Raw genomic sequence first — 25,081 nt, forward strand, 5'->3', positions numbered from 1 at the left:
CTCAGGAGTTATGCGAGGATTCCAAGTGTCATTTTCTCGGTCTCATCTCATGCTTTTTAAAAAACTTGACTTTGTCCTAGAGGATCACCTGCCCAAATAGCCACTAGCAAAAGAGGGGGAAAGGAAGGTGGTGGTGAATGAATAAACCAGTGAATGATTCCTGCCAGCCTTTGTCTTGTGATGACTGTTGGCTCATGATGGGGTATCTGTGCATTCACCACACTAGTGCTGACTTTGATACCAGGAGGGAGGAGGAGACATGAGTTTGCCACACTAGACAGAGGAACTTGCAACAGGAGCAGACAGTCAAGTTCTGCCAGGGCCAAAACCAGCCCCTGCCAGACGGAGAAATCAGTGCAATTTGCCCCTTCCTGTCACAAGCAGTGTGCTGTTCTTTTATGATTGACTCTAACTCTCAGATATCCCAGTCATGGGTGGAAAATTCAGGGTCAATTGACAAGAGACACATTTTCTACATGGAAGTTTCTTCTGTGCGGGTGTTGTGCAGAAACCCATGTGTCGTGATCAATACATATGTATCTATTCCGCCGAAGTCTGATATTTCAAAAGAAGTATGCTGCCTGGAAATACATTTCACTGAATACACACATGCACCCTTCACAATAGATAGTGATATACATTGAGTACTATATATCTGTGCTACTTTTAATGCCTAGAACACACTAGAAACACTAATGATTAAAATGGCCCCCTTGTTGGAGATTAGCCAAGGAGACTTTCAACCATGCCGGGTGAGCCTATGTTTGTTTTCTCAGAATTCAGAACAAATTCAGTCAAGTTTGATTGCAGGAGGTTTTTCACACGAGGCTTTTAAAGCTCTTTACCACACATCTCCTCTGGAATGGAGGTGCTGCATTCACAAGTTGGCCAGATTGACCCTGAAGAGGGGCGAGGCTAGAGGAGAGGGGGCCCGTGTTCATCCCTCTCTCTGGTGGCCCCCCAGACTGAGGGAGACAATGAAGAAAACAGGGAGGGCTGGAGCTGGAGGGCCCTCTGGAGCTGGGGGCCCGTGTTCTCTGAACCCTTTCGTTCAATTATAGCTACGCCCCTGCCTGAAGTCCCTGCGAGTTATTGGGGAACAGTTCACACACAAGAAAAACACAAGAAAATAAAATAAAAGCACCACACATGCTTCCCAGTTCTTACTCAGACCTTCTCGGTTGCAAAACAACTTGAACATAAGTGCATTTATGAATGAATGAATGAATATAATATTGTTTGTTCCAGGAGTTTTTGTAATTTTCTGCCATGAAACAAGCCACTTATAGTTTTTGTTTTTAAAACCAGCACATTTAGCAAGCTGTTTTAAATTAAATACTCAAAGACTTCTCAGTCTCTCCCCCCCCCCCATATCAAGGCCCTATGGCAAGCAGATCCCTATATATGGGGGGGGCACAAAAGGGAGTTCACATTCTACCTGGCAAATGCTGGGCGGGCGGGCAGAGGGTCTGCTGCAGAGAGCTGTGGGGGCCACTCTGCCTACCTGCCTCCTTCCGTGCTTGGGGCCCCCCTGCAAGCCTACTCCAGTTCAGGCTTCACGGAGGCCTACACGGAGGCCTCCCTGGAAGCCCCGCCCACCCGCCTAGCTGAGAGGCGGGGAGAGAAGAAGAGCTCTTTGCAGGCAGCAAAGGTGGTGGGAAAAGCATCCTGAAAGGGGCTCTGCTTCGTGTCTCCCAGGGCAGAATTCTGGCCCCAGCAACAGGTTCTGAAGCTGCCCTGCCTGGCGGTGACTCCTGCTCAAGGCAGAGCCCAGTCGGCTCTCCAAGTCACTTTCCCAGGGACCACGAGGGAACTGGGCCACCACAGTGATCTTACCTCCTTTCCTTACTGTATAGAATCTCCTCGATGTCTGTGCTGATGAGTAAAATGCTCACTTCAAGCTCATTTAGCAATTTAACCTGTAAACAGGGGAAGACCATTCATTAGGCAAAGGGAGACAAATGTTTCCTGGCCCACAGCCTCTGAGGGGCCCCCAAGGCCCCCCCACCTTGTCCTGTCTCTTCTCCCCATTTCTCTTTTCCTTCTTCTGTTGCTGCTGCAGCAGCAAAGTGATCCAATATCCACTTCCAGGGGGGTGACTAGGGAAAATGGCTCCTGGGGCAAGCACTGAAATAGCGCCCCCCCCCCCCCCCCGCCACACACAGCCCCCATCCAAACATCTGACGCATCTTTCCGAAAACTTGACTTTTACCATCATATTCGCTCAAAGATACAAAATTACAAAAATACAAAAAAATGCAAGTGTGTGCCTAGGATTGTAGTCTTAAACCATCTCCACTCATCTTCTACAGAGTTAAAATTAGCAGTAAGAAGAAACCAGCTGCTTAAGACGTTCTAGAGGGGAAAATATATCGCCACTTCCCCGTCATGAGTAGAGAATACATGGGCCCTTTCTGCCCAGTGCCATTCTGTTCCTGAGATGCTCCTTCCATTGTGAAGGGGCCAGGCAGGGAGTTGTGAAAATTCAGAAAGATTTGGATTCAGTGTTGGAGGGTCATCACTTCTCTGTTGCTTCGGACTCACCAAGGCCACTGAATAGAAATTAGCCATGAATGCCCTAGGCTGAAGTGTAATTTCAGAAGGAGCTGACTCATTCTCCACTCTGTTGGTTCACCGGGTGGTGATTTGGCTAAGGAGAAGTCATGATCTCACTAGTCACAACCAGAGAATCAGGGAAGCTGCTGTTCTTTGCAGGGGTTCTCAACTTGGGGTCCCCAGACATGATTGGACGACTGCACTCTGTGCAGACTCACTCACTGAAACGGAGAGGATGCCAATCGAGTGACATTACACAGGCAGGAGTCAGGCAGCAGCAACAGCAAGAGGGAGTGCTGGAGTTTTGAAGCCCAGCTGCTGGCTGGAGGCTGCCTGATTGATTGATTGATTGATTGATTAAGTGCCGTCAAGTCGGTGTCAACTCTTAGCGACCACATAGAGAGTTTCTCTCCAGGATGATCTGTCTTCAGCTTGGCCTTGAAGGTCTCTCCGTGGTGCATTCATTGCTGTCGTGATCAACCTGGCTGCTGGTTGTCCTCTTCTTCTTTCTTTCTTTCTTCTTCTTTCCCCAGCATGATAGACTTCTCAAGGGAGCTGGGTCTTCTTTGCAGAATGTGTCCAAAGTATGATAGTTTGAGCCTGGTCATTTGTGCCTGGAGGGAAAATTCTGGCTTGATTTGTTCTACAATCAATTGGTGTGTTTTCCTGGCTGTCCAGGGTCTCCTCAAAAGTCTTCTCCAGCACCCAAGTTCAAAAGCATCAATACGTTTTCTATCCTGCGTCTTCAAAGTCCAGCTTTCGCATCCATAGAGTGTCCCGGGGAAAACCATTGACCGAACTATTCTAATCTTTGTAGGTGTAGACACATCATGGCATCAAAATATCCAAGTCTTTCATTGCAACCCTAGCAAGTGCTAGTCTGCAATGTATTTCTTGACTGCTGGATCCTTTACTGGACTCTTACACACTCTTATTATATGAGCAAATTGTCCTAAAACCAAGGGTTGTGTTTTTTTAAAAAGTTAACATCCAAATTCTGTCTTTCCTTATGCCCTCTTTGATCTTCAAAAATGCTATGTGTGCTTTCTTAAAAGGAACATTTTTATTTATTTATTTTTACTTATTTAATACATTTATATACTGCCCCAAACACAAGTTCTCTGGATCTAGCTATTGGATTCAAAATGCTGTTACCCACATTTGGGCAAGGTTTAGATATGCTTCTAAATAAGTAAACGTCCAGCTGTTCAGCTGTGGGGGATGGAGGCGGTGGTTACCATACATCAGTTTTGCTACATCCATTGGGGCAGTATAAATAAAATTTCACATCTGGAGCTCTTGGCAGTAGTCGAAAACACTGCGTAATCTCTGCCTCTCTGCAATCTCACAAACTGCTTTTGAAAAATATGACCCTCAGCCAGTGGCGAAGTGTACAAATTTGGCCCCTCTAAACCAGAAGGGAGCGTTCTCACTGGTGCAGTTTAATACAATACAATACAATACAATACAATACAATGAATATTTCTATACCGCTTTTCAGCTCAAATTTCCAGAGCAGTTTACACAGAAATCAATCAATAAATAAAATGGCTCCCTGTCCCCAAAGGGATCACAATCTTTTAAAAGGACATAAGATGGACATCAGCAACAGCCACTGGAGGGATGCTGTGCTGGGGATGGAGAGGGCCAGTTGCTCTCCCCCTACTCAAGAAAGAGAAGCCTCGCTTTTAAAAGGTGCCTCTTTGCTCACTCAGCAGGGTGCCCTGTAATGCCCTGCCTTCTGCCATTCTGGATGGTGGATTTAAGAGAATACTGCTCAGGATCTGGCTCTGTCCATGCAGTTCAGGCAAGATCAAGTCTGAGCTTGTGGCTCAGGTTCCACAGTCTGGTTCTAGTCTTGCGAGAGAGGGAGAAGAAATTCTTCCTATCCATCTTCTCCACACCATCCATCATTTTACAGACCTCTCTCCTGTCCAGGGGCGTAACTATAATAGGGCAAAGGGAGACAGTTGTCTGGGGGCCCACTGCCTTGGGGGGCACCCCAGAGGCAAGTCACATGACTGATTCCCCCACCCACGTACCCACCCGGGCTTCCTTCAGTTGTATTCATCCTCTGAATTTGATGTGAGTGTTAAGTCCTGGAGCTACCAGAACAGCATGTCTTTCTCTAGTACCATTAAATGACTTGCATCGTCCACAATTACAAAACCTTTTAAAAAATGATTTAGGAATATGTTCTATTGTGGCGCATAGGGGATATGGATAGATAGATAGATATTTTACTATGCTTTTTGTTATCACTATTCAGTCTCATTTAAGGTTTCTTTACTTCATGAGCTGAGCTTCTGTGGGAGGGGGCCCATTTTAAAATCTTGTCTCTGGGCCCACTCCAACCTTGCTACGCCCCTGCTCCTGTCTCCCCGTTGTTGCCTCTTTTCCAGACTAAAAAGCCCCAGATGCTGTAGCTTTGCCTCCTAAGGAAGGTGCTCCAGGCCCCTGATCATCTGGGTTGCCCTCTACTGCACCTTCTCCAGTTCGACAATGTCCCCTGGAAGATACCAGAACTGGACAGACAACTGCAAAGGGAGCCTCACCATTGACTTGTAGAAAGAATAACAATAATAGCAGTTGTCTCTTCAGTCCCCTTCCTAATGACCCTAATGGTGAAAATGGGTGTGTAAATATTTGTTGTAGTAGTATCCTTGGAGGTGGATTCCGGCCAAGGAGTGACCCTTCTAGTGGGAATGGAGGACTAGAAACACATTTGGAAGAAGACCCCCCCTGTCATTCCCGAAATGTTGGAGGGTGTGTTTTTCCGGAAGCATCACGGCCGGTGACATGATGTCACTCTGGATGGTGTAGGGAGATCCACCTGTATACGGAGTCCTCTTTGGAAGAGACGCTGCTCTAGGAAGGAGCCTGTTGTATTTGGTACTCCGAAAGGGAGGTGTCCTTGGGGACTCTGGAGTTCACAGCAGCAAAGAAGGGAGTTCTGGGCACTTTCCAGATTTCATGCTGTTCAGCAGTAAAATGCTTCCACCTGGCAGGATTGTTTTGGAAACGTAAATAGCTTGTGCAACCCTCCTACAATGGGAACATACAGCTTTTCTCTTCTTTTTTTTGAATGTTCATGCAATGTTGTAGGACTAAAATGCAAGGATAAAATCCAAAAGAAGGCATCAGAAATGTCAATGGCACCTTGCTTGGCAGAGCAGGGACTGCCAGGTGGAAACACAGGCAGCAGACTGAATGGACATGTAGTGACACTGTTGTAGTGTGTCCTCTGGAAAGTGCCCTGGAGGTGGGAAGGGTCTCCCAGAAGGGATTTGGGACAGTGTCCCTCTAGCCAGAGTGGGGCCTCTTGGGGGAAGGGAAAGATCCCCGGAAGAACTGCAGGTGCCCCAAAGTTCCAAGGAGGGTCCTGGACTGCAGAGGACCAGTGGCCATTGAGTTGGCCGTTAGCTGGTGATGAGCCCCCTTTGTGACATCACCCGTCGCTATGGGGTCCTGGGGCAGGAATCCTGGCTGGCTCCTCTGAATGAATGTGAGAGTGGAAGAGAGCGGGTGTCTGAGAGAGCGTCTGTGGCAGCGAAAGTTATTTAGAGAGAGATTGGGCGCGATTGTGAGAGAGAAAGAGAGAGAGAAAGAGAGAGAGATTGAGTAGAGAGTAGAGGAAGGATAGCGAAGCGATTTGAGGCGGGGATTTGTTTGGGATAGGGAGCGGGGAGGCGGTTGGGGTTGGTTTTAGCTTCTGTTAGCTTTTAGATTTTGCTTTTCTGATAGAGTTAGGTTTAGTTAGATTGTAGTTAGATTGAGTTAGGTTTCTTGGGTTTGACAATATTCTTTGGAGAGGGAGGGATTGGGAGGGGGTTGGGGTTTGTCTTGTTTTTGTTTGGGGAGTTGTTGTTTTTTGCTGTTTTATTTGAGTTAGATTGAGTTAGGTGTTAGTGTTAGTGTAGGAATCTTTCATCGTCGAGGAACAGCGATCCTGCTTATTATGTAAGTATTGATTTAATTTTTCCATTCCATGTCATTTATAAATATTCCATGTCATTTATTTATATCTGCTGAAAGTGTGTTTTAGTTTTTCATGTAAATGTATTGTACTATTTGGTCAAAGACCGTAAATAAATACATTCAATTCAATACCCTGATCTCCAGGCATTGCATGTTGGGCGATGTAATTTTTATCCCCCAGCTAATTAGCAGAGCACTGAAGAAGCAAAACCATCCAGTTAACAGTGTTGTTTGTAGAATTTAGTTCTTGCAGCTATTTATAGAAGACACGGGAGATTCTTGTAGAATAAAAGACGAAGTCAGTTGATTGGTGAAGTACACCTTTGGAGAGGAAAGACCTAATCCTCCATCTAAAGATCTACATAAGGAATAGGTAGGGAGAGAGAGAGGTTTCCATCTGCTCTCTAAGAGGAAAGGAAGGGATTCTGAGACTCAACAGGAAATAGCAGAGGAGTCATATCAGGTTCCTGAAGAACATCTCAGTAATATTAACAATTTAGTATTGATATTTGAATTTATTAAGAGTTCTAAATCTCTTATCAATCCATCCTTAAGAACCACTTTTAAGATCTGGAGAAAATGGCATAAAATTCCTACCTCCATATCCCCCCTTGTTATCCATTTGTAGTCATCCTACATTTCCAGCTTTAGACTCACCTTCTCGATTTCTTGGTGGTTTTGGAGGTATTGCAAATAGATTAAAGGATTTTTATTATTTGGATAAGCCAATTGATTTCAAAACTATTCTGGAGAAGTTCATGAATAAGCATTACTATTGGTTAAATTTTCTTCTGTTTCAGTCCTTTATTTTACATCCTGATATCGTTAAGCAGGCTAAGAGGAATTTGACTATGTTTGAGGAATTAATATTGAAGGCTTCATAAATTTCTAAGGGATTTATTTCTAGATTATACGAGATTCTAATAATTCAAACAGCTGATCCATTAATTGGCCTTAGGTTGGCCTGGGGAAATGGCCTACAACAAACTATTAGCGACTCACAATGGAATTGAATACTGAAATGGAAGCTGGTGTTTTCTACCTCTTCCCGACTTAGAGAGAATTTTGTGAAGCTCTTTCACAGGTGGCATTTGACCCCTTCCAGATTATCCCACATTCATAAGAGTTGGTCCCCGCTATGCTGGAACGGCTGTGGAAATAGGGGAACATACTTCCATTTATGGTGGTCTTGTCCCCGTATTTTCTTCTTTTGGACAGAGGAATTTTTAGAAATGGGTACAATTACACAACAGAGGTTAGATATGAGAGCAGAGTTGGCTCTATTAAATGTATTTTTGGGAGCTAATTTGGCACTATTATCTAAGGATCTTATAGTTTTCATGTTAACTGCAGCTAGATTATCCATTGCACTATACTGGAAGCATAAAACCATGTCTTTGACATCTTGGTATCAGTCTATGTGGCATATTGCCCTATCTGAAAAATTGACCCATCTTATTGGTCTTTTTTCATGATATGGTCGGATTTTATTGTGTTCACAAATCAAGATAATTTCAGTCATTCTCCTCCATCTAATGATTTACATCTCTGGAAGGATGGTTAATGGATGTCATTATGTATCAGTTTTACTATTCATGTTGACGTATTGTCTGATTAAATAAAAATTTAAAAGGGGGAAGGGTCATAGAGTAGAGACAGGTTGAACCGTTTGAGGATACCCAAAGGTTGGTGCAAAAGGTCAATGCACTGAATCCCGTTTCCGAGACCCCTCCTCTGGGCAATGCCTTGGTTAATCCATCTGCCAGCATCTCTTCTGCTGGGCAGTGCTTCGACTGGACCACCCCTTTCTCTTGCAAGTCTCGACCATAGTGGTACTTGATAGGAACGTGCTGGGTTCGAGACCTGCTTTTCTCCATTTGGGAGATCTGGATACAACCTTGGTTATCCTCAAACATCACTGTGGGCTTTGGTGCCTCAATTCCACAGTCCGATAGTAGTTGGAATGTGCTCCATCTGCTCCCTCTCGCCCCCCCCCGCCCCATAAACATTCCTGCCCAAGGGCCTCGTCCTCACTGTCTTCCTGCTCTCTTCTAGGTTGCGCAGGATCCGAGGCTTCTTTTCCAGGAGGAGCAGTCGGGTGGCCCCCCTGGATGCCCCAGGGGAGCCCACAGCCTCCAAGCCAGCTGCCTGCCCCTGTTGGTGGTGCATCTGTGGGAGGAAGAACCGGGTGGCCCCTGCTCCCACCGTGCTGCCTCCCTCGCTGCCGCCAGTTGGGGAGAGCAGCGAGCCCGGGCCGTCAGCGCCCCCCGTGCAGGATGCTGGAGGTGAGGAGGAGCTCCTTTTGGGGGGGATGGTGGGGCAGAAGGACAGGGGGTGGCCCGGCTGGAAGGACAGCTCGCTCACGGTCCTGCCTTCTCCCTCTCTTCCCCACTCGGCAGCTTCCAGCCCCTGCCATCTCATTCACGCCAGGCTGCAGAGGGTACATCAAGCCGGAACGCTGAAGGAAGGAGGCGGAGGGAAGGTAGGGAACCACCCTCACCCAGTACGGTCCCCGGGAAGCCCAGATCCTTGTCCAGGGTACCGGGAAATGGTGGGATGGGAGCCTCTCATCCAAGGGGGCCTGCCCGGTCCATTCCGGAGGAGGGAGGGGAAATCCTTCCCCACCTAACAGCCCCACGCTTGCCCCTTTCAGGAGCGGAGGGGCAGGATGGCTTTCCTGATGGCCCTGATCCAGGCCTGCCAGGAAGCCATCCGGAGGGGGGAGCAGCGCCTTCCGTTTTCGAAAGGGCTGGCCGCCCAGGCCGTGCTGGTGAGTGATTTGGGGCAGGGAACTCTGAGGCAAAGGGGTCGGCTGGCGGGAGGGGAGGCCTGGTTGGGGGCGAGCAGGGAGGAGGCAGCCGCCCTTGGAACAGGGTGAACCCCAGCCGGGAGAGGGGGCTGGGTGCATCTGGGGCAGGAGAAGGGAAGCCCCCCAGGGCCTCTGGGGTGACTCCCTCCTGCTCTCTGTTCCCTCCCAGGAGGAGATGGCCTACATCTGGGAGGACCCCGTGCCCCACCACCTCTTCTCCCTCTGCACAGAGGCCATTGCCTCCTTAAGGTACGTGGAGGGCGGGACAGGGATCGGGGCCCAGATTAGGGTGCTGATACCTTCCCCCTCCTCTGCCAGTTTCTTCATGGCATTATCTCCCACCCCCCACCCTGGCTGGTTTTCTAATCTTTCTCCTTTTCTTTTGGCAGTTGGATGAAGCCCTGCTTGGGAGCCAAAATGGAGCAAAAGCTCATCTCAGAATCCATCTTCTGGATGAACCATATGATTGGAGGAGAGCCGGAGGAAGACCGAGAAGTAAATATCGACACCTCTGGCTGGGCCTGTGCTCTCTTGGTAGGGGGGCCTGCATAAGACCCCCTCCCCAATGGAGACAGACAGACGCCTTGATCCCCCCCCATGAGGGAAGAGGACCGGCAGGGCTTTGGGGGGGGGACCCTGAGGAGGGGCCGGGAACCCCTCAGGCCAGCAGCAGCCACACTCTGGCTCTCTCTCTCTCTCCCCTTCAGAGCCCGTTTCTGCCCCCGCAGAGGTCCATGAGGAGGATGCTGGAAGCAATGCTCACTGAGAAGCCCACCCTGGCCCACCTCATCAGGATTGCTGAGGTAAGTTTGGGAGAGGGTGGTGCCCTCTCGAGAAAGAGAGACATCCTCTGGCCCAGTCTGGGGGTCAGCAGAGGGGTACCCTGACCTACCCTGCTGGGCTTGGGTGGGGCATGTCAGTGGGAGAGGCCTCAGCTCCCTCCCGGTCAGCAGCGTCCACACATGCAGCCCCCTCCTGGCACCTGTGGGGCCGCCTCCCTCTCTGAGCGGCCAGGGGAGGGCAGCCCACAGGCAGGTCCCCGCCCTGAGGAGACCCCTTTTTCCCCACCTGGCTCACCTGACCCAGTGGGTGACCCCCCCAGGAGACTCGCTTCTGGGCATTGGGGGACGCTTCCTTCCTGAGGCTGCCGCAGAGACATGGGAGAGAAGGGAGGGAAGCCCCCCCACCCCCTTGGTCTTCCGCCGTCTTGGCTCCCAGCTCTCAGCAGCCTGGCGTGGGGGCTGCTGGCCGGAGGATTCCGTCTAGGGCTGTGGCATTGGGCGGGGGGACTGTATGGACCCCAAAAGTAGCCACCGCCATATAACAGCCCCAAAAGTTCTGCTTTAAAAGTATGTATGGATTTTGGGAAATTATCGAGTCGATGGATGGGGGAAGTATGCAATACCTCTGAACACCTTGGAATAAAAAGACAAGAGGAAGAAAAACATTGAGTAAGCCATCTCATTTAACTGGAAAAGGCCATGTTTTTCCTTGTGACCTGTACTGACTTCTTGAATGTGCCTTGTTCCCCTTGATGTGGTAAATGAGATGGCCTATTCCACGTTCTCTCTATCTTCTCTTTTTATTCCATGATGTTAGCATACTTCCACCAGCCATAGACTGGATATTTTCCCAGAGTGCAGGCATCCTTGGGAAGCATCACTTTTTAGCCGATGACATGGTGGTGGGCTCTTGTTTGGGGGGTCCATTCGCATCCTTGATGGAACTCACCCAGGTCCTCTCCAGCTTTTCATTCAAAGGGACTTTTTCGTCCAACAGGCCATAGACGCTGAGATTTTCAGCGAGGATGAGGAGGAGGCAGCCATGGCGGAGAATGTTGGATTCTTGCTCCTCAACATGGCCATTGGACCCCCCTTCTATTTTGAGGTAAGTCTCCCCCATGCTGGCCTGACTCCCCCTGGCTCCCCCATGGTGGCCTGGCACCCCCCAGCTCCCCCCTCCAGGATCCAGGATCCCCAGAAGAGCTCTGAAGGGCCTTCTTTTCTCCCTCTCTCGACAGGCAGAGCAGATCAAGCCACTCCTGCCACTGGGCATTCGGAGGGTGGGCCGAACGACATCCAGGGCCAAGGGCGATGGGAGCCATTCCTCCGATTAAGGTAATGTCCATCCTGAAAGACATGGGGCCGTCAGAGCTCCCTCCCTGCTCTGGGCTTGGGGGGCTCCCCCTCTGTGACACCATGGGTCTCTGAGGAGCCCACGTCCTCCCTCCTCATGGCCCCCCAGAGCCTTCCCCAGAGCCAGCCCTGCACACCCCAATCCTGCCCCAGGGAAACATGGCGCTCCCTGAGGAAGGCCTTGAAGCCAAACTGCAGCTGGGGAAGCCATCTCTGTGGCTCCCCCTTGGGAAGACCCACCCACAAGCCGCCTCCTTTTCTTGGCGGCAGACCCCTTTCCCTTTGCCCCTTTCCAAAGTCAAGCCGTGCTGTCACTCATTCTCTTGTCTTCGTTCCCAACTAGACGACCTCTTCGTGTGAGCGTTGGAATTTGAGGACAACTGAGAGATACTGGCCGACCAAATTCAGCTGGGGAAGCCGTTTGGGAATTCCAGCCCGGAAGCCTCCTCCTTTCCCCGGGGGTGGGCAGGGCCCCTTTTGCAAACTAAGCCCTGCCCGTCTCCTCTCTCAACCAACAGACCTCTTCGAGCCAGGAGAGGACCTTGAGGGGAGCCAACATGGAGGTGAATGGCTGGAGTTTTCAGAGCTCCTCCGAAACACTTGTGTTTTTCCTGTCAGTGCCGATCTGCATACTTCCTCAAGTCAAACCGTTTGCAGATAAAAAGAGAACTCCAACTTGATTTACTACGACAATAGATAGAACTTTAATATGGGACGGAAAAAACGCTCGCGTGCATAGTATCGTGCCAGAGGGGATGGTAAAGCAAGTGGGACTGAACAACCATTCGGGACAGAAAAATGAGATACTGACTCAAATTTCCTCGAATGAAGGAGAAAAAAGGCATAATACTCCTTATGATTATATTGATCTAGCCCTTGACGGATCACAGAACACCCCAAAGACGTTACTAGAAATTGCAGGACTTGGTGAGCCTCCAGAAAACCTCTGATGAACCTCAGTCAAGGATTAATTTTTTAGAACCACAAGCTTTCGCTGATCTTGCTGAGCTCTCTATGGAACATGACTCAGTGGCGGACCTGCAAAACCAAGGTCCAATACACAATAACCAACTCTTGACTGACCATGTGAGAGTAGCCCTGTATGAAAATGCTCAATTGAAGGAAAATAGCTGGAGGGGGATACTAACTGACCCTCATTTGGATAACATCACAGCTCTACTGACACCTACAGTAAGGACAATTCCTCGCCAAAGAGAGATGCCCAGACTAGGTTCGGTAAAGATACTTTTAGTGTAAACAGCTTCCTAGAGCAAGAGATCAAGCGACTCCCTGATTTAGACACAGTTTCATCGAGGACAATAACTCCGCTGGACAATGAGTGCTGCAATAGATCTTTGCAGAGAACATCTGAAATAATGGGACAGATCCAGGGACCTACCCCGTCTGAACAGGGAAACATGCTGCTTGTAGATTGACATTCAAAGCCTTTTAACCAGGTTGCAACACTTGTATGGAATGTGGCTGACTTAAGGTCTGAAATTACAGACCCTGATTTTATGTCCTTTATCACCAAGCACGAGAGATTGATAATGCAGGAAACTTGGTGGACAGAAGATATTACTCTTCCTGGTTGTATATCGATTTCATTAAATACGGGAAGAACTGCATGCAGAGGCAGACCGAGTGGTGGCTTGCCAGTCTTGGCCTCCACAGCTCTGACTTCACAACTGTCCCTGCTTACTAGGACCTTACTAGGAGAGGACCTGGATTTTGGTGACGTTCTCCAGGAGTAGCTCCCTTCCACTGCAAGCCCCAGGACAAACCTGGCAAGAAAGTGAAATGCAAGAAGAAGATCCTAGGAGAAGATCCCCGTGTGGTTCTTGCCACCTTGGATTGGGCTGAGCAGAACCAGGATCTCCAGGAAGGCAAGTCCATGAGTGGGGTACCCAGTGTGGTTGTCCATGGGGATCTGGCCAAGGGTTGTAGTGGCATGTCAGAAGGAGAGGATGTTATTTGTGTTGTGGTTGAAGAGCTTGTGTACCAAACATTTCAAGGCTGCTTTGACCTGAAAGAATTCTGAGTCAATTTGATGTAACCATGTGATGTCATTTGTAGAAATGGTTGTCCAGGGCTAAGCTGGTATCAGCGTCAAGGTGCTGGACTGACTTGGCCTGAACCAAGTATATTCTCGAGACCCTAAAGACCTTGGACGAAGGTTTATGGACAGAGGGACAGGAAATGTCTTGTGGGCAGCTGAAATCGCTGGCCAACGGAAGTTTCTCAAAAGGGAGTCTGTCAAAAAGAAAAGGAATCACAAGAATGTGGACATAGGCAGACCTTGTGACTTTGTGCAACAGGTGACCTTCTGGACTAACGACCATGTGGTTCAGTGGTCACGGACTATGAGGACTTTGGGCTCCAAGTGGCAAAGGTGGTCCTGGACGCTGCAAGAGTCACAGATGCGGGTCCAGCATGTGCCTGGCAAAGAAAACACCCTCAAGGAGTTTTCTCTGTCTGGAGAGGGGGAATCTCAGCCTGGAAGGATGGCCTGGATGTGGCCCACAAGTACCCTCTGAAGACCAGCGCTGAAATCCTGGAAGGGCCAGGCAGTATTGAGCCCCAGACCTCTGCCGAGAGCAGGACAAGAGACTGCCCATCCAGCAAGCCAGACGCCGAGAAGAGAGAGAATCCAGAGAACTCTGTGCAGGGACCAGTGTAGGGTGTTAGGTTAGTGGGTGCGTTTCTTTCCAACCTTTTATTTTCCCCTGGGATGTTCTTTTGGTAGGTTTGTTTTGAGTTTGCATTTTTGCCATAAAAGTAATGCTTGAATTGAACTGGTTTTTAAAAAGTAAACTTTCTTATTCTATCAAGATTTGAAGCTTGTTGATTTCTCTCCACCCCACGCCTATAAGCCTTTCTACTCTACTGAGTTTTTTTGGGGGTTGGGTAATTTTTGACAAAGGGGTGTTGTAGTGGATCCAGGGGCGTAGCAAGGTTGGAGGGGGCCCAGAGACAAGATTTTAAAATGGGCCCCTCGCTGATATACACACACAAGCACACATCACAATATATAGTGCACTCACACTCACATCCCCATTATGAATACGGAGAATATCTAGTTCACATTGAATCTAGTTTTTTTACTCTCTGCTCCTGCTGATCTCCAAGAGACTCAACATGATTCATAGGGGGTGCAACATGGGCGGGTGGGGAGTCATGTGATGTGCCTCTGGGGGGCCCCTTGCCTAACAGTAGTTATGCCCCCGAGTGGATCCAGCCATACAAAAGGTCTACTTGGCACAGGAGTGCATCTGCTCTGCTGTACTACAATTCTTCCATACCAGAGGGGGCTATTTTATCCCGGCAGCTGTCAAGGTATGGCAGGCCAAATTGGGCAGACATGGCCTCACTCCACAATATCTACTTTCATTGGGACATGATGTCACCAAAGAAATGATTAAACAACGTATTGTGGATATGGAGAAGTAATCTAATGTAAGTCTTGGTACCCTTAGTAGCATCCCCCGGTGGTTTCTCATACGACCCTCAGCCAGCCGCGAAGTGTACAAATTTGGCCCCTCTAAACCAGAAGGGAGCGTTCTGGCTGGCACGGTTTAATACAATACAAAACAATGAATATTTCTATACCGCTTTTCAACTCAAATTTCCATAGCGGTTTACACAGATATCAATCAATCAATAAAATAGCACTGACATTCAGTCAGTCAGTCTCTGCAATGTGCTATGCAAAGGGTCTAGTGAGGAGAAAGAGAACGTCTAAGTAAAGCCTAGACAGTAAGATGGCCATAAAAATTAAAATTAAAATTTTAAAATTAGTCTAAAACCTAATTGCCAGCCATGGCAAGGAAGAGTTGAGTTTGTGCAAACTTGACTGCTCCCCCTGCTGGTGGTTTTGCACAAAGCCACCAAGAAGTTTTGTTTGTTTCTTTTTAAGCCTCATCACATCATCATCATCATCATCCCTTGCCTCTTCTTCTCCCCCATTGGCCCAAAATGGGGCAGGAGGAGGGCACGGAGAGCACAGCTTACAATCAATATGAACAGTCCCTGCCTGGGAAAACACACTGTTATGGGTGGCAATACGAATTATGCCACAAACGGCTCCAACCCTTAATTTATATTTAGGATACTGTTGGAGTTACAGAGGGGTTCGGAACAATCCTGGGAGTAACTGATGCAGCCTGTTGTTTTGATCAGTCCTCTACTACCACAAATATATATATACCGCTTTTCAACAAACGTTTCCAAAGTGGTTTAAATAGATAAATAATAAATAAGATGGCTCCCTGTCCCCAAAGGGCTCACAATCTAAAAGTAACAGAAGACAGATACCAGCAACAGCCACTTGAGGAATGTTGTGCTGGGGATGGATAGGGCCAGTTGCTCTCCCCCTGTGACATAGAAGAGAGTCACCAGTGTCTCTCTGCTCTGTATGGACAGATTACATACCATATTTACCTGAATACGGTGATGAATATTTATATACCATTTTCCAACAAAAGTTCGAAAGCAGGAGAGAAAAGGAGAGAGAGAAAAAATGGCTCCCTGTCCCCAAAGGGGGACATATGGAAGGCACCTTGCTGACAGCACAGGGACAGTGATGTCACCACACAGGCAGTTCAGAAGTGGAGACATGGCTAAACTGCTGCGGCATGCAGTCAGGGAAGCATCCTTGCTCGACCCCAGAAGTCTCCTTTCCTCCTGAGCATAATGTGAAGGTGCCTTTTTCGTTTTTCCACTGCAGCACTTTGGGAGTTAGAGGCACTTTTCAGTCCTCTTAATTAATTAATTAATTAATTGTATAATCTATATACCACCCCGGATAAAATCTAATCTCTCTTATTTGGGGGCTTCTCAAATCGGGGTCCCCTGTGCTCTTGTGCCCTAACAGATTCGTCTGTGCCGAGAGTGTCGGTCTTAACTCTTCTGGTGCCTAACTTAATTTTTTGATGAGTGTTCAGATGTCTGTAGACATGTACACACTTCTTGTGTAAAAGCCTGCATATCTGTCTCCGTACAGATTCTGCCTGCCTGGAACATAATGGGAACTGGGCTTCCGAGAAGACTTGTTCAGTTCGGCGGGGCTGAATTGGTATTTTCCATTCAGTGGGGCCATCCCGAGGTCTGTTGTGTTCGAGGGGGAACCCGTGGGTGTAGCAGATGTGAATAGGAAATTCGGATTCCTTCCCTCGCTTTGGTTCCGGTTCAGCCCAACGTCAACTTTGTTTACGGTGAACGATCCCAGCACTCGCTCCCCAAGGAAACACACAGCCATGAGCCATCTTCCACTTTGTTTTTAATTTTCAACACAGGCATGAAAGATTTCCGGACATCACATGGCAGCCTCAGGACCCCGATTCCTTCAGTGGCTGCCTTGGTTAGGGTGGGAGTAGGGCTTACTCTTGGGGTGGCAGTCAAGGAAAACTCCTTTCTTGACAATATTTTGCTTTAGCCATTAACATAAAAGGAATGAAATAAAAATTTTAAAAGAATCAGATGTGGTGGCGTGGGGGAAGATCCTTATTTGACGCTTTGGGCGCTAACCCATTACACACTCCACATCTTAAATAGTGTGGAGGAATGTTAAGACAATAATCGGAAGTATCAGCTTACCAAAATCAAGTGCATTGGTTCCCAGTACTTCGGAACATAAGAAGCTGCCATATTCCCAATCAGACCATTGGTCCATCTAGCTCCGTATCGTCTATACCAGGCCTGCTCAACTTAGGTCCTCCCCCTCCGGCTGTCTTTGGATTACAACTCCCATAATCCCCAGCTACCGTGGCCAATAGCCAGGGATTATGGGACTTGTAGGCCAACATCTGCAGGGAGGGCCAAATGGTTTTTGCTTGGGGATTCGGGGAGTTGTAGTCAACAACATCTGGGAATCCCTGTTAGAGGACTTGCTTAGTCTGGAGGTTGTTTACACACACATACACACACCCCGAAATCCATAAGCCCGACTGGTGTTTAGAATGAGACCAAAATCAGAATTGCTGATCCACTCCCATGCATCCTTTTCTGCAGAAGGTATTCCAAACCTGGGCTCTCCAGATGTTGAACGACAATTCCTATAAACCCCCCGCCCAGCCATCAGACACTTTGGAGTTGCAGTTCAGCAACATCTGGAGAGCCCAGGTGGCCGACTCCTGTCCTAAAGGGAAATGCCCAACATCTGCTCAGAAAACCTGGTGGATTTGGGATGGAGAAGGTGGAAGCAATAATAGTTGGAAACGGTTCCCTTTGGCCACTTCACGTCCTTTAGAAGCAGGAGGAGACCAGTCCTTGAAGGGCAATAGAGACACGCAAGCTTTTCAAATACAAAATCCACCCACACATGCCCTGCATTCTATATTCATTATCTGTGCACAAGGCCACAGATCCGACAAGCTTTCCCGCCCCTGTGTTATCAGTCTAAGTAACACCTGACTGGTGATGGGCGAGTTCCCTCTGGCTCGACTCGGAAATAAGCGAGCTACTTCCCCCTAAACTGGGAATCTGGCCTTTTCACCCCAGCCACACAGAGCGGCCATATGCAGCTGTGGATCATGGAAGCCTGCCATGCTCAGTGACCCCCCAGCGGCAAATGGCAGCTGTGGGGTGGAATCGAGGATGGGCTGGTGGCTCATCCCCCTCAAAAACCTTGGGTGAGAGGGTCGAGTGTGGGGCAGGTTGCTGTTTGTCCCCCACCAGACATCTCTGAGAGTGCAGCCCCGTTCTGCCTCCTTCCTGAGATTAGTGGAGACATCCGTGTCTCCATTCTGTTCAACAGGGAGATGAAATTGGAGCCTTAGAAGCACGGAGGGGCTTCTGATGCTCGCTTCTCCTGGGGCGAGCATTATCAGGTCCCTGACACTCCCAGCTCCACCCCTGTGACAAACCTCACGGGCATCTCTATTTCTGGCATCTCTAGAAGCCGAGCATTGTGGGGCGGACCCCTTTTCTCATGCAGTTTACAAGAACTTCCTTAACACACATCCCTAAGGGCTGTGGGGGGGGGGTGTATTGTATTTACTTTCCTAAAAAATATGTAAAAACCCTTTAGTGGAAAAGCGCTTGTTTCTCATCTGCTAAGGTTCCTGCTCCAAAGCTTATAAAAACATTTTTTTAAAAAATAACAGCAAATATAGAACAGCAGCATCAACTCTGGACTTGGAAAGACACCAACTGAAACGCGTTCCCCATTATGAATTTTTTCCCTGTTCGGGGGAAATATATATATATATATATATATATATATATATATATATATATATATACACACACATATATATATATATATATATATATATATATATACACACACACACACATGATAGGCACTCAAAACATGGGGATGTAAGAGAAAAATAGAATACGCAAACACAATATGCAGCGAGAGGGAGAAACAGGATTACATTCCGAGGTACTGGGATATCCGTTGCCTATGTAGCAAAGCCACTCTCTGCCTGATTCCAGCTCCGATTATTGATATGTGTGCAATATATGTACACACACACACACATATATATATTAAAGTGCCATTCAACAATACTGTCTATGGGTTAACAAGGAGCCTGTTCCAGGCCGAGCGAGCGAACGTGCCCGATTGTAAACAGGCCCCAGAGAAGTCTCTACTTGAGTACCAATTACATCAGCTGTGTTCCAGTGCCCTAGAGGAACCGTGGGGGGCGAGTAGGACTCGAGCAAATGTACAGAGATAGCAGTACAGCTGCTGTTGTTTCCAAACTGGACGTACCACAGAAAATAGCCCTTTCTGCCGGAAGCTGTTAGATGGAGCAGACAGGCCATTTTTTCCTATTGTCCCAAGACAACATCGCAAGCCAGAAAGGGAATAAAGTTCCTTACTCACACACCACTTCCTCAGCCGCTGCTATGAGGGGAGGGAACCCCCCCCGCTCCAAGGAGTGTCCCCCCCACCCTTCCATAGTCCTTTGATTCTACCCATAAGTGTATCACTGGATAAATACTCGAACTGAACCAAGAGAGCAAAACCGCCGTGAACGGCAGCCACCCCAAACAGGAAGCTGTAACCCCTTTGGGCTGTTCTCCTGGCATGACACGTTCCTGAAAAGTCCACACTGGGAATGAATGGATTGCGGAAGGGGCCACGGAAGGAAAGCCTCTACTTTCATCCAAGTCCCCCAAATTGGCCACAACCATCTGGCCACACTCCATTCAAGATGAACCACCAGTTCCTGTCCACGCCGCTCCTGCGTTTCTGCCAGCCAGCTGGTTTGTATCTCGCTTGTCCGGGCAGGGATTTTGCCTCTTGGGAAATCTCCGAGGAACCATAGCCATCGCCTTGCCAGAGTCGGAGGAAATAGGTCTGGAGTGCTGAAAACGAGGGATCCCATTTAAGCGACTTGCAAAGCCGCTCTCTCGTGGATGAGAGACTTGCCCATAGCTCCAACTAGTCTAACCCGAGATAGTCTTCAGGCTGCCTTCCATCAAGAGGGATGACGCCACATCTCCTGCCGAGTAATCCAACATCGCTGAATAGAGGGGAACAGCGAGGAAGGGAGCTTTGCCCTGCTCTCTCCAAAAAAGATCAAGGCTGCAATACGGCAGACCCCAGAGGGCAAAGGAAATGGCAAAACACTGCAGGGTAACGAGGAAGTTGGATGTTGCGACAGTGTATGGAATGAGAAGAAGTCGATTGTGTCCTGGCGGATAACCAAGAGCCTGCAAGTTTCTGGGATTCCTGCAGGAAATGTTGGTAGACATGGATCTCGTGGCAGAGTGATGAAGCTAGATGATGACTGTGGGACTCAGTTCAACCCAGAGCTGAAGGAAGCATCCTCGGAATTGACCCTTTGTAGACACAAGCGTGAGACCAATCTCAAAGGTGGCACGTCCCTGTGGCATCTTCTCCCAGGAGGAGGGTAGCCTCAGATGGGACTCCTTGGGAACGTGTGAGGGATCCCATTCAAGCTGTTTAGGAAATCTGACTCCTTGCCACAGCTGCCTCATGGGGGAGCAGCTGGGTCCAGTTCTGCAGGGGATGTTCTTCAGGGTCCCCTCTCACTCCTATTATCAACAGGATGGCAAGAGGGAGCCCCATCCACTCTTGATCTGCCCCTGAGGAAGTTCTTTAGTGGTCTCAAGAGCTGGCTTGTAGGTGCCCCTGGTTTGCCAGTAGCTCAGTTGCTTTTGAAGGAGATCCAGTTCTTCTGTGAGGCCAACAAGGGTAGATGCAAAGAGACCAACCTGCAGGAGAAGAAGGTAGACTGCTGTTAAAAGACCAAGGAAGGACCACAGTGACCAGTTGGATCACAGACACAACATTTATTTATCACTGATCTTATGGCAGGTGCAAAGAGACATTATGCTTGTGAAATCCTGTACAAGATCATGGCGTAGAATAGCTAATTGGCCATACACTGGAGTGACCTCCACATAAAAGTACAAATCTACATAAGAACAGCCCTGCTGGATCAGGCCCAAGGCCCACAGCAAGCGGTGAGGACATGCCCTCTCTTCGGCTGAGAGCCAGCGTGGTGTGGTGGTTAGAGTGCTGGACTAGGACCGGGGAGACCCGAGTTCAAATCCCCATTCATCCATAAAACTAGCTGGGTGACTTTGGGCCAGTCACTTCTTTCTCAGCCTAACCTACTTCACAGGGTTGTTGTGAAAGAGAAACTCAAGTATGTAGCACACCACTCTGGGCTCCTTGGAGGAAGAGCGGGATATAAATGTAATAATAACAACAACAACAACAGGTATTCATAGGCCTCCGAGGCTGGACCACATCTTATTTGACGCACTGCAGAGCAGGGATTCCAACAGCCGAATTTTGGGAGGGGAGCTTTTGTTAAATAATTGGGGGTCAACAATTGTTCTACTGCCAAAAGTTATTTAGCAGTCTACTGGTGGATCCTGGTCTATTTTCTGACCACCCTGACCTTAAGGGCTACATGCCACTGTGGTTTTAAACTGAATAGTGCAGATTTTGAGTCAGTTTTGCCCCAGAAAGATACCCCACTGAGAATTCGCACACATCTAAGGGATTCTGCGGTGAAACTGACGCGGGTTTTGAGATCTGTGTTTACTAGAAACAGTCCTGAGCACAGGTTGTTTAATTGTTAAGCTATCAGATGGCTCAGAGTAGGGAGCAATGTATTAAAATGTCAACATTTAAATGTATACAACTAAACATGGCCCTCCGTTCAGCGACAACTCTGGTCGTGTTTCAAGTCAAACAGACCTCATGGCTGGGATGGCCAGTTGTGTTGGTGGTGGCCAGGCTGTTCTCCAGAAAGTTATCCAGGTACCTAAAGTATATTTTGCTTCAGCTCACAAATGGTCAGATTCCATAATCAAGGCAGAACACACCACAACCACACACACACACACCCCGTTCTCTCTTTGTATCTCAACTTCTGCGGCTTCTTGAGCCCAGAAAGAAAAAAGAGGGGGCGAGGGGAAGGCATGAACACCCAATTCTGCAAATGCCAATTCAGTGCTATAGCTACCAAGTCCACCTCTCTCCGTCTTGTGCACACAACCCTTCACACCGGCATCCCTTTACCTGGATCTCCGGGTTCCCGCGAAGGTAGCACCTTTTCCATAACCGGACCCAGGGCCCTGCGTACCGCGGGAGAAGCAGCTGCCGGTCGTGATGGCCGAGGAAGTTGCTGGGCTTGGCCCTCGGGGCCCTCTCTTGGTCTCCAGGACCCTCGGACAGGTGAGCCCGCCGGGAACCCCTCTTGGAGATGGAGCCGTTCTTCCAAGGAAAGAAATGGGTTTGCAAAGACAGGCAGCCCTTGGAGAAGACGTACAGAGTCCAGTTCCCTGAAGGAGTGTTGTCCATCTGGCGGAAGGAAGGAAGGAAGGAAGGAAGGAAGGAAGGAAGGAAGGAAGGAAGGAAGGAAGGAGAAACTCAGATCAAGGAAGAGAAGTGGACCCAGCCCCTCATCTCTAGGGACTTAGGGATTTGCCTTATAGCTCAATATTGTCTACCCCAGGGCTGCTCAACTTTGGCCCTCCTGCAGATGTTGGCCTACAGCTCCCATGATCCCTGGCTATTGGCTACTGTGGCTGGGGATTCTGGGAGTTGTAGTCCAAACACAGCTGGGGGGCCCAAGTCGAGCAGACTGGCAGCGGCTTCTCCAAGGTTGCAGGCAGGATTCTCTCTCAGCTTTATCTTGGAGATGCTGCCAGGGAGGGAACTGGGAACCTTCTGCATGCAAGCCCGCAGGTGCTCTTCCCAGAGCAGCCCCCAGAGCCAGCGTGGTTAGAGTGCTGGACTAGGACCGGGGAGACCCGAGTTCAAATCCCCATTCAGCCATGAGACTAGCTGGGTGACTCTGGGCCAGTCACTTCTCTCTCAGCCTCACCTACTTCACAGGGTTGTTGTGAGGTGAAATGCAAGTATGTAGTACACCGCTCTGGGCTCCTTGGAGGAAGAGCAGGATATAAATGTAGTCATATTCATCATCTCCTCTCCTAGGGCTCACACATGTAGTCTCCCATCCAAATGCAAACCAGGGCAGGTCCTGCTTAGTAAAAGGGGGCAATTCATGCTTGCTCCAACTAGGCCAGCTCTCTTCCCTTTGCAAGGCTGCTCATTCCTTTACACCAGGGATTCTCAATGTTGGGTCTCCAGATGTTACTGGACTTCAACTCCCATAATCCCCAACCAAAGGCCACTGGGGCTGGGGATTATGGGAGTGGAAGTCCAAGAACATCTGGGGACCCAACGTTGAGAATCCCTGCTTTACACACACACACCTACCTGACCATGGTTTGGGGGCAGGAAATTCCCATTGAGAGCAGCTCCGTTGCTGGTTCTGCTCCGGCTGTAGCAGGGGTTCTTGAACTGCGCTCTCTGCCGGGGCCCGTATCGCAAGGGCCAGTCCCAGACGGAGGGCAAGTACGCTCCGCCCGTTCCCTCAGCAGGGTAGCCGCCTTTCTGCACGATCTCCAGACAGAGGGTCTCTCTCCAGCCATTTATGGGAGTGTACAGCTGGTTGAAAAAACGGTTCTGGAGAAAGAGAGAAGAAGCAGCTCGGACAGAGCTTTCTCCCGATACGAAGAAGACGACGGCGGATATTTATATACCGTTTTTCAACTAAAGTCCCCAAAATGTTTTTAGATAGATAATTATAAATAGGATGGCCCCATCCCCAAAGCGCTCTCAATCTAAAAAAGAAATATACTGTAAGATAGACACCAGCAACAGACACTGGAAGGATGCTGTGCTGGGGGTGGATAGGGCCGGTTGCTCTCCCCCTGCTAAAGAGAACCACCACTTTAAAAAGGGGCCTCCTTGTAGAATGGAGGATGCTCTGCCCTGGAGATATAGGTCACCAGAAGAGTCCTGCTGGATCCAGTCAAAATGTTCACCTAGCTGAGCAATCCTGGTAGCCACCACGGCTGGCCAGTTGCTTCTGGGAAGCCCACAGCCTGAGCAGGAAGGCACCTGGAGCTCGGAGGAAACAGCATCTGATTTATGCAAGATCCCCTGCAGGGAAAGAGCTGCTGGGATTCCCCCGTCTTCGGGGGTCTGTCCATGTAATGGTCAGGAAATGGAATCTGGGCAGCATGTTTTAAGGTCCAATACGGATGACTCCTGTATTGACCACACTGCCAGGCAAATCTAATCAATTCTATGTCAAATATCTACTGACAGATAAAATTCCAGGGTTGGCTGTAACCGTGGCTAAATTCCGGTCGGTTGCTGTTCGAACGAGGAAGCACCTTGAGCTGTTTCAGACGGCGACTTTACTGCGACTTTACTTTGGGAGGGTGGGTGTGAGTTCATATATCGGCCAGATTTACCCCCAAGGTCCGTGCGGAATTTCAGCGAGCACTTCACACACGATTCGGGTTTCTCCCTCCGTATCGGAACCTAGCCCGATTTATCTCAGGAGTAAAAATAATCCTCTTTTCGTATCGGAGTATCCGTTATGCCCCGAACTCGCAGTAAAGCCTCGCGGTAAACCCACGGCAAAGTCTGCTGTCTGAAAAGCTTCCTGGTGAACGGATGGTGTTGGAAGGACTGCTTTGCTATCTTTGGTGGTGGTTACTTGGGAGGGGGGTTTACTTTGGGTCATTTGATGTTTTGTATAAATGAATTGTACCTGCTGGTATTTTACGGCCATATCTGGCCCCGTAGCCATGATTATTTGTGGGTTCGTTTTGCATTCCTGGACCACAATAAATGTACTGAACTGAAATGATGAACGCAAGATGGTTTCCCCAGCCACAAACACGGCCCACCTGGTTCTTCCGACCTCTTTCCCACTGGCAGTTGAACAGGAAGGTGCTGAAAAATGGGATGTAGCAGCTGTCGTGCAGAGCTAGCAGGTAGGCCTCGGTGAACTCAAAGGATCCTGGGAACTGCTGCAGGAGTTGCCAGACACAGTCCAAGAACAGGAGGAAGACTGGAGACTGTGGGAAGAGGGCAAAAAGAGAAGAGGAAGCCAGGAAGCAGCAGAAGGCGGCGACCAAAATGACCTCCATTTTTGCCAAAATTAATACATCAGAAAAAAATGTTTCTCCCTCCTGCAGTCCTTATCTACTTGGTGGGGGAGATTAAATTTGACCACAATAGGAAGCGTGATCAAACAAACGAGTGCTTCATAGTATTTATTATTATTATTTCTTGTTTACACAG

General features: G+C 48.8%; 2 protein-coding genes across 4 annotated transcripts in view; one reads left to right on the forward strand and one right to left on the reverse strand.

Moving 5' to 3' along the window:
* The first annotated feature begins 6,393 nt into the window (after positions 1-6,393).
* On the forward strand, positions 6,394-16,746 carry LOC128337364 (uncharacterized). Of its 2 annotated transcripts, XR_008312243.1 has the most exons (11): positions 6,394-6,516; positions 8,590-8,819; positions 8,934-9,016; positions 9,188-9,304; positions 9,513-9,592; positions 9,733-9,838; positions 10,051-10,146; positions 11,123-11,230; positions 11,364-11,460; positions 11,822-14,166; positions 16,481-16,746. XR_008312243.1 is itself a non-coding variant. In XM_053278287.1 (10 exons), coding segments are annotated over exons 1-9 (918 nt in total). In that variant the 5' UTR covers positions 6,394-6,514; the 3' UTR covers position 11,460; positions 11,822-14,311. The 2 variants fall into 2 exon arrangements, 1 of the variants encoding a protein (XP_053134262.1); XM_053278287.1 differs by lacking the exon at positions 16,481-16,746 and having other exon boundaries at positions 11,822-14,311.
* MTMR11 (myotubularin related protein 11) overlaps positions 16,740-25,081 on the reverse strand; it is a 36,693-nt gene continuing 28,351 nt past the window's right edge. Inside the window, exons 14-17 of one of the 2 annotated variants that reach the window (XM_053278284.1) lie at positions 24,685-24,855; positions 23,198-23,446; positions 21,992-22,273; positions 16,740-20,670 (exon numbers count right to left, since the gene is read on the reverse strand). In XM_053278284.1, coding sequence (XP_053134259.1) covers positions 20,497-20,670; positions 21,992-22,273; positions 23,198-23,446; positions 24,685-24,855 — 876 coding nt within the window. In that variant the 3' untranslated portion in view covers positions 16,740-20,496. The remainder of the gene's footprint in view (positions 20,671-21,991; positions 22,274-23,197; positions 23,447-24,684; positions 24,856-25,081) is intronic. The other variant, XM_053278285.1, reaches the window with a different exon arrangement.

The sequence above is a fragment of the Hemicordylus capensis genome, chromosome 14 (assembly GCF_027244095.1).
Source record: "Hemicordylus capensis ecotype Gifberg chromosome 14, rHemCap1.1.pri, whole genome shotgun sequence".
Lineage (NCBI taxonomy): Eukaryota > Metazoa > Chordata > Lepidosauria > Squamata > Cordylidae > Hemicordylus > Hemicordylus capensis.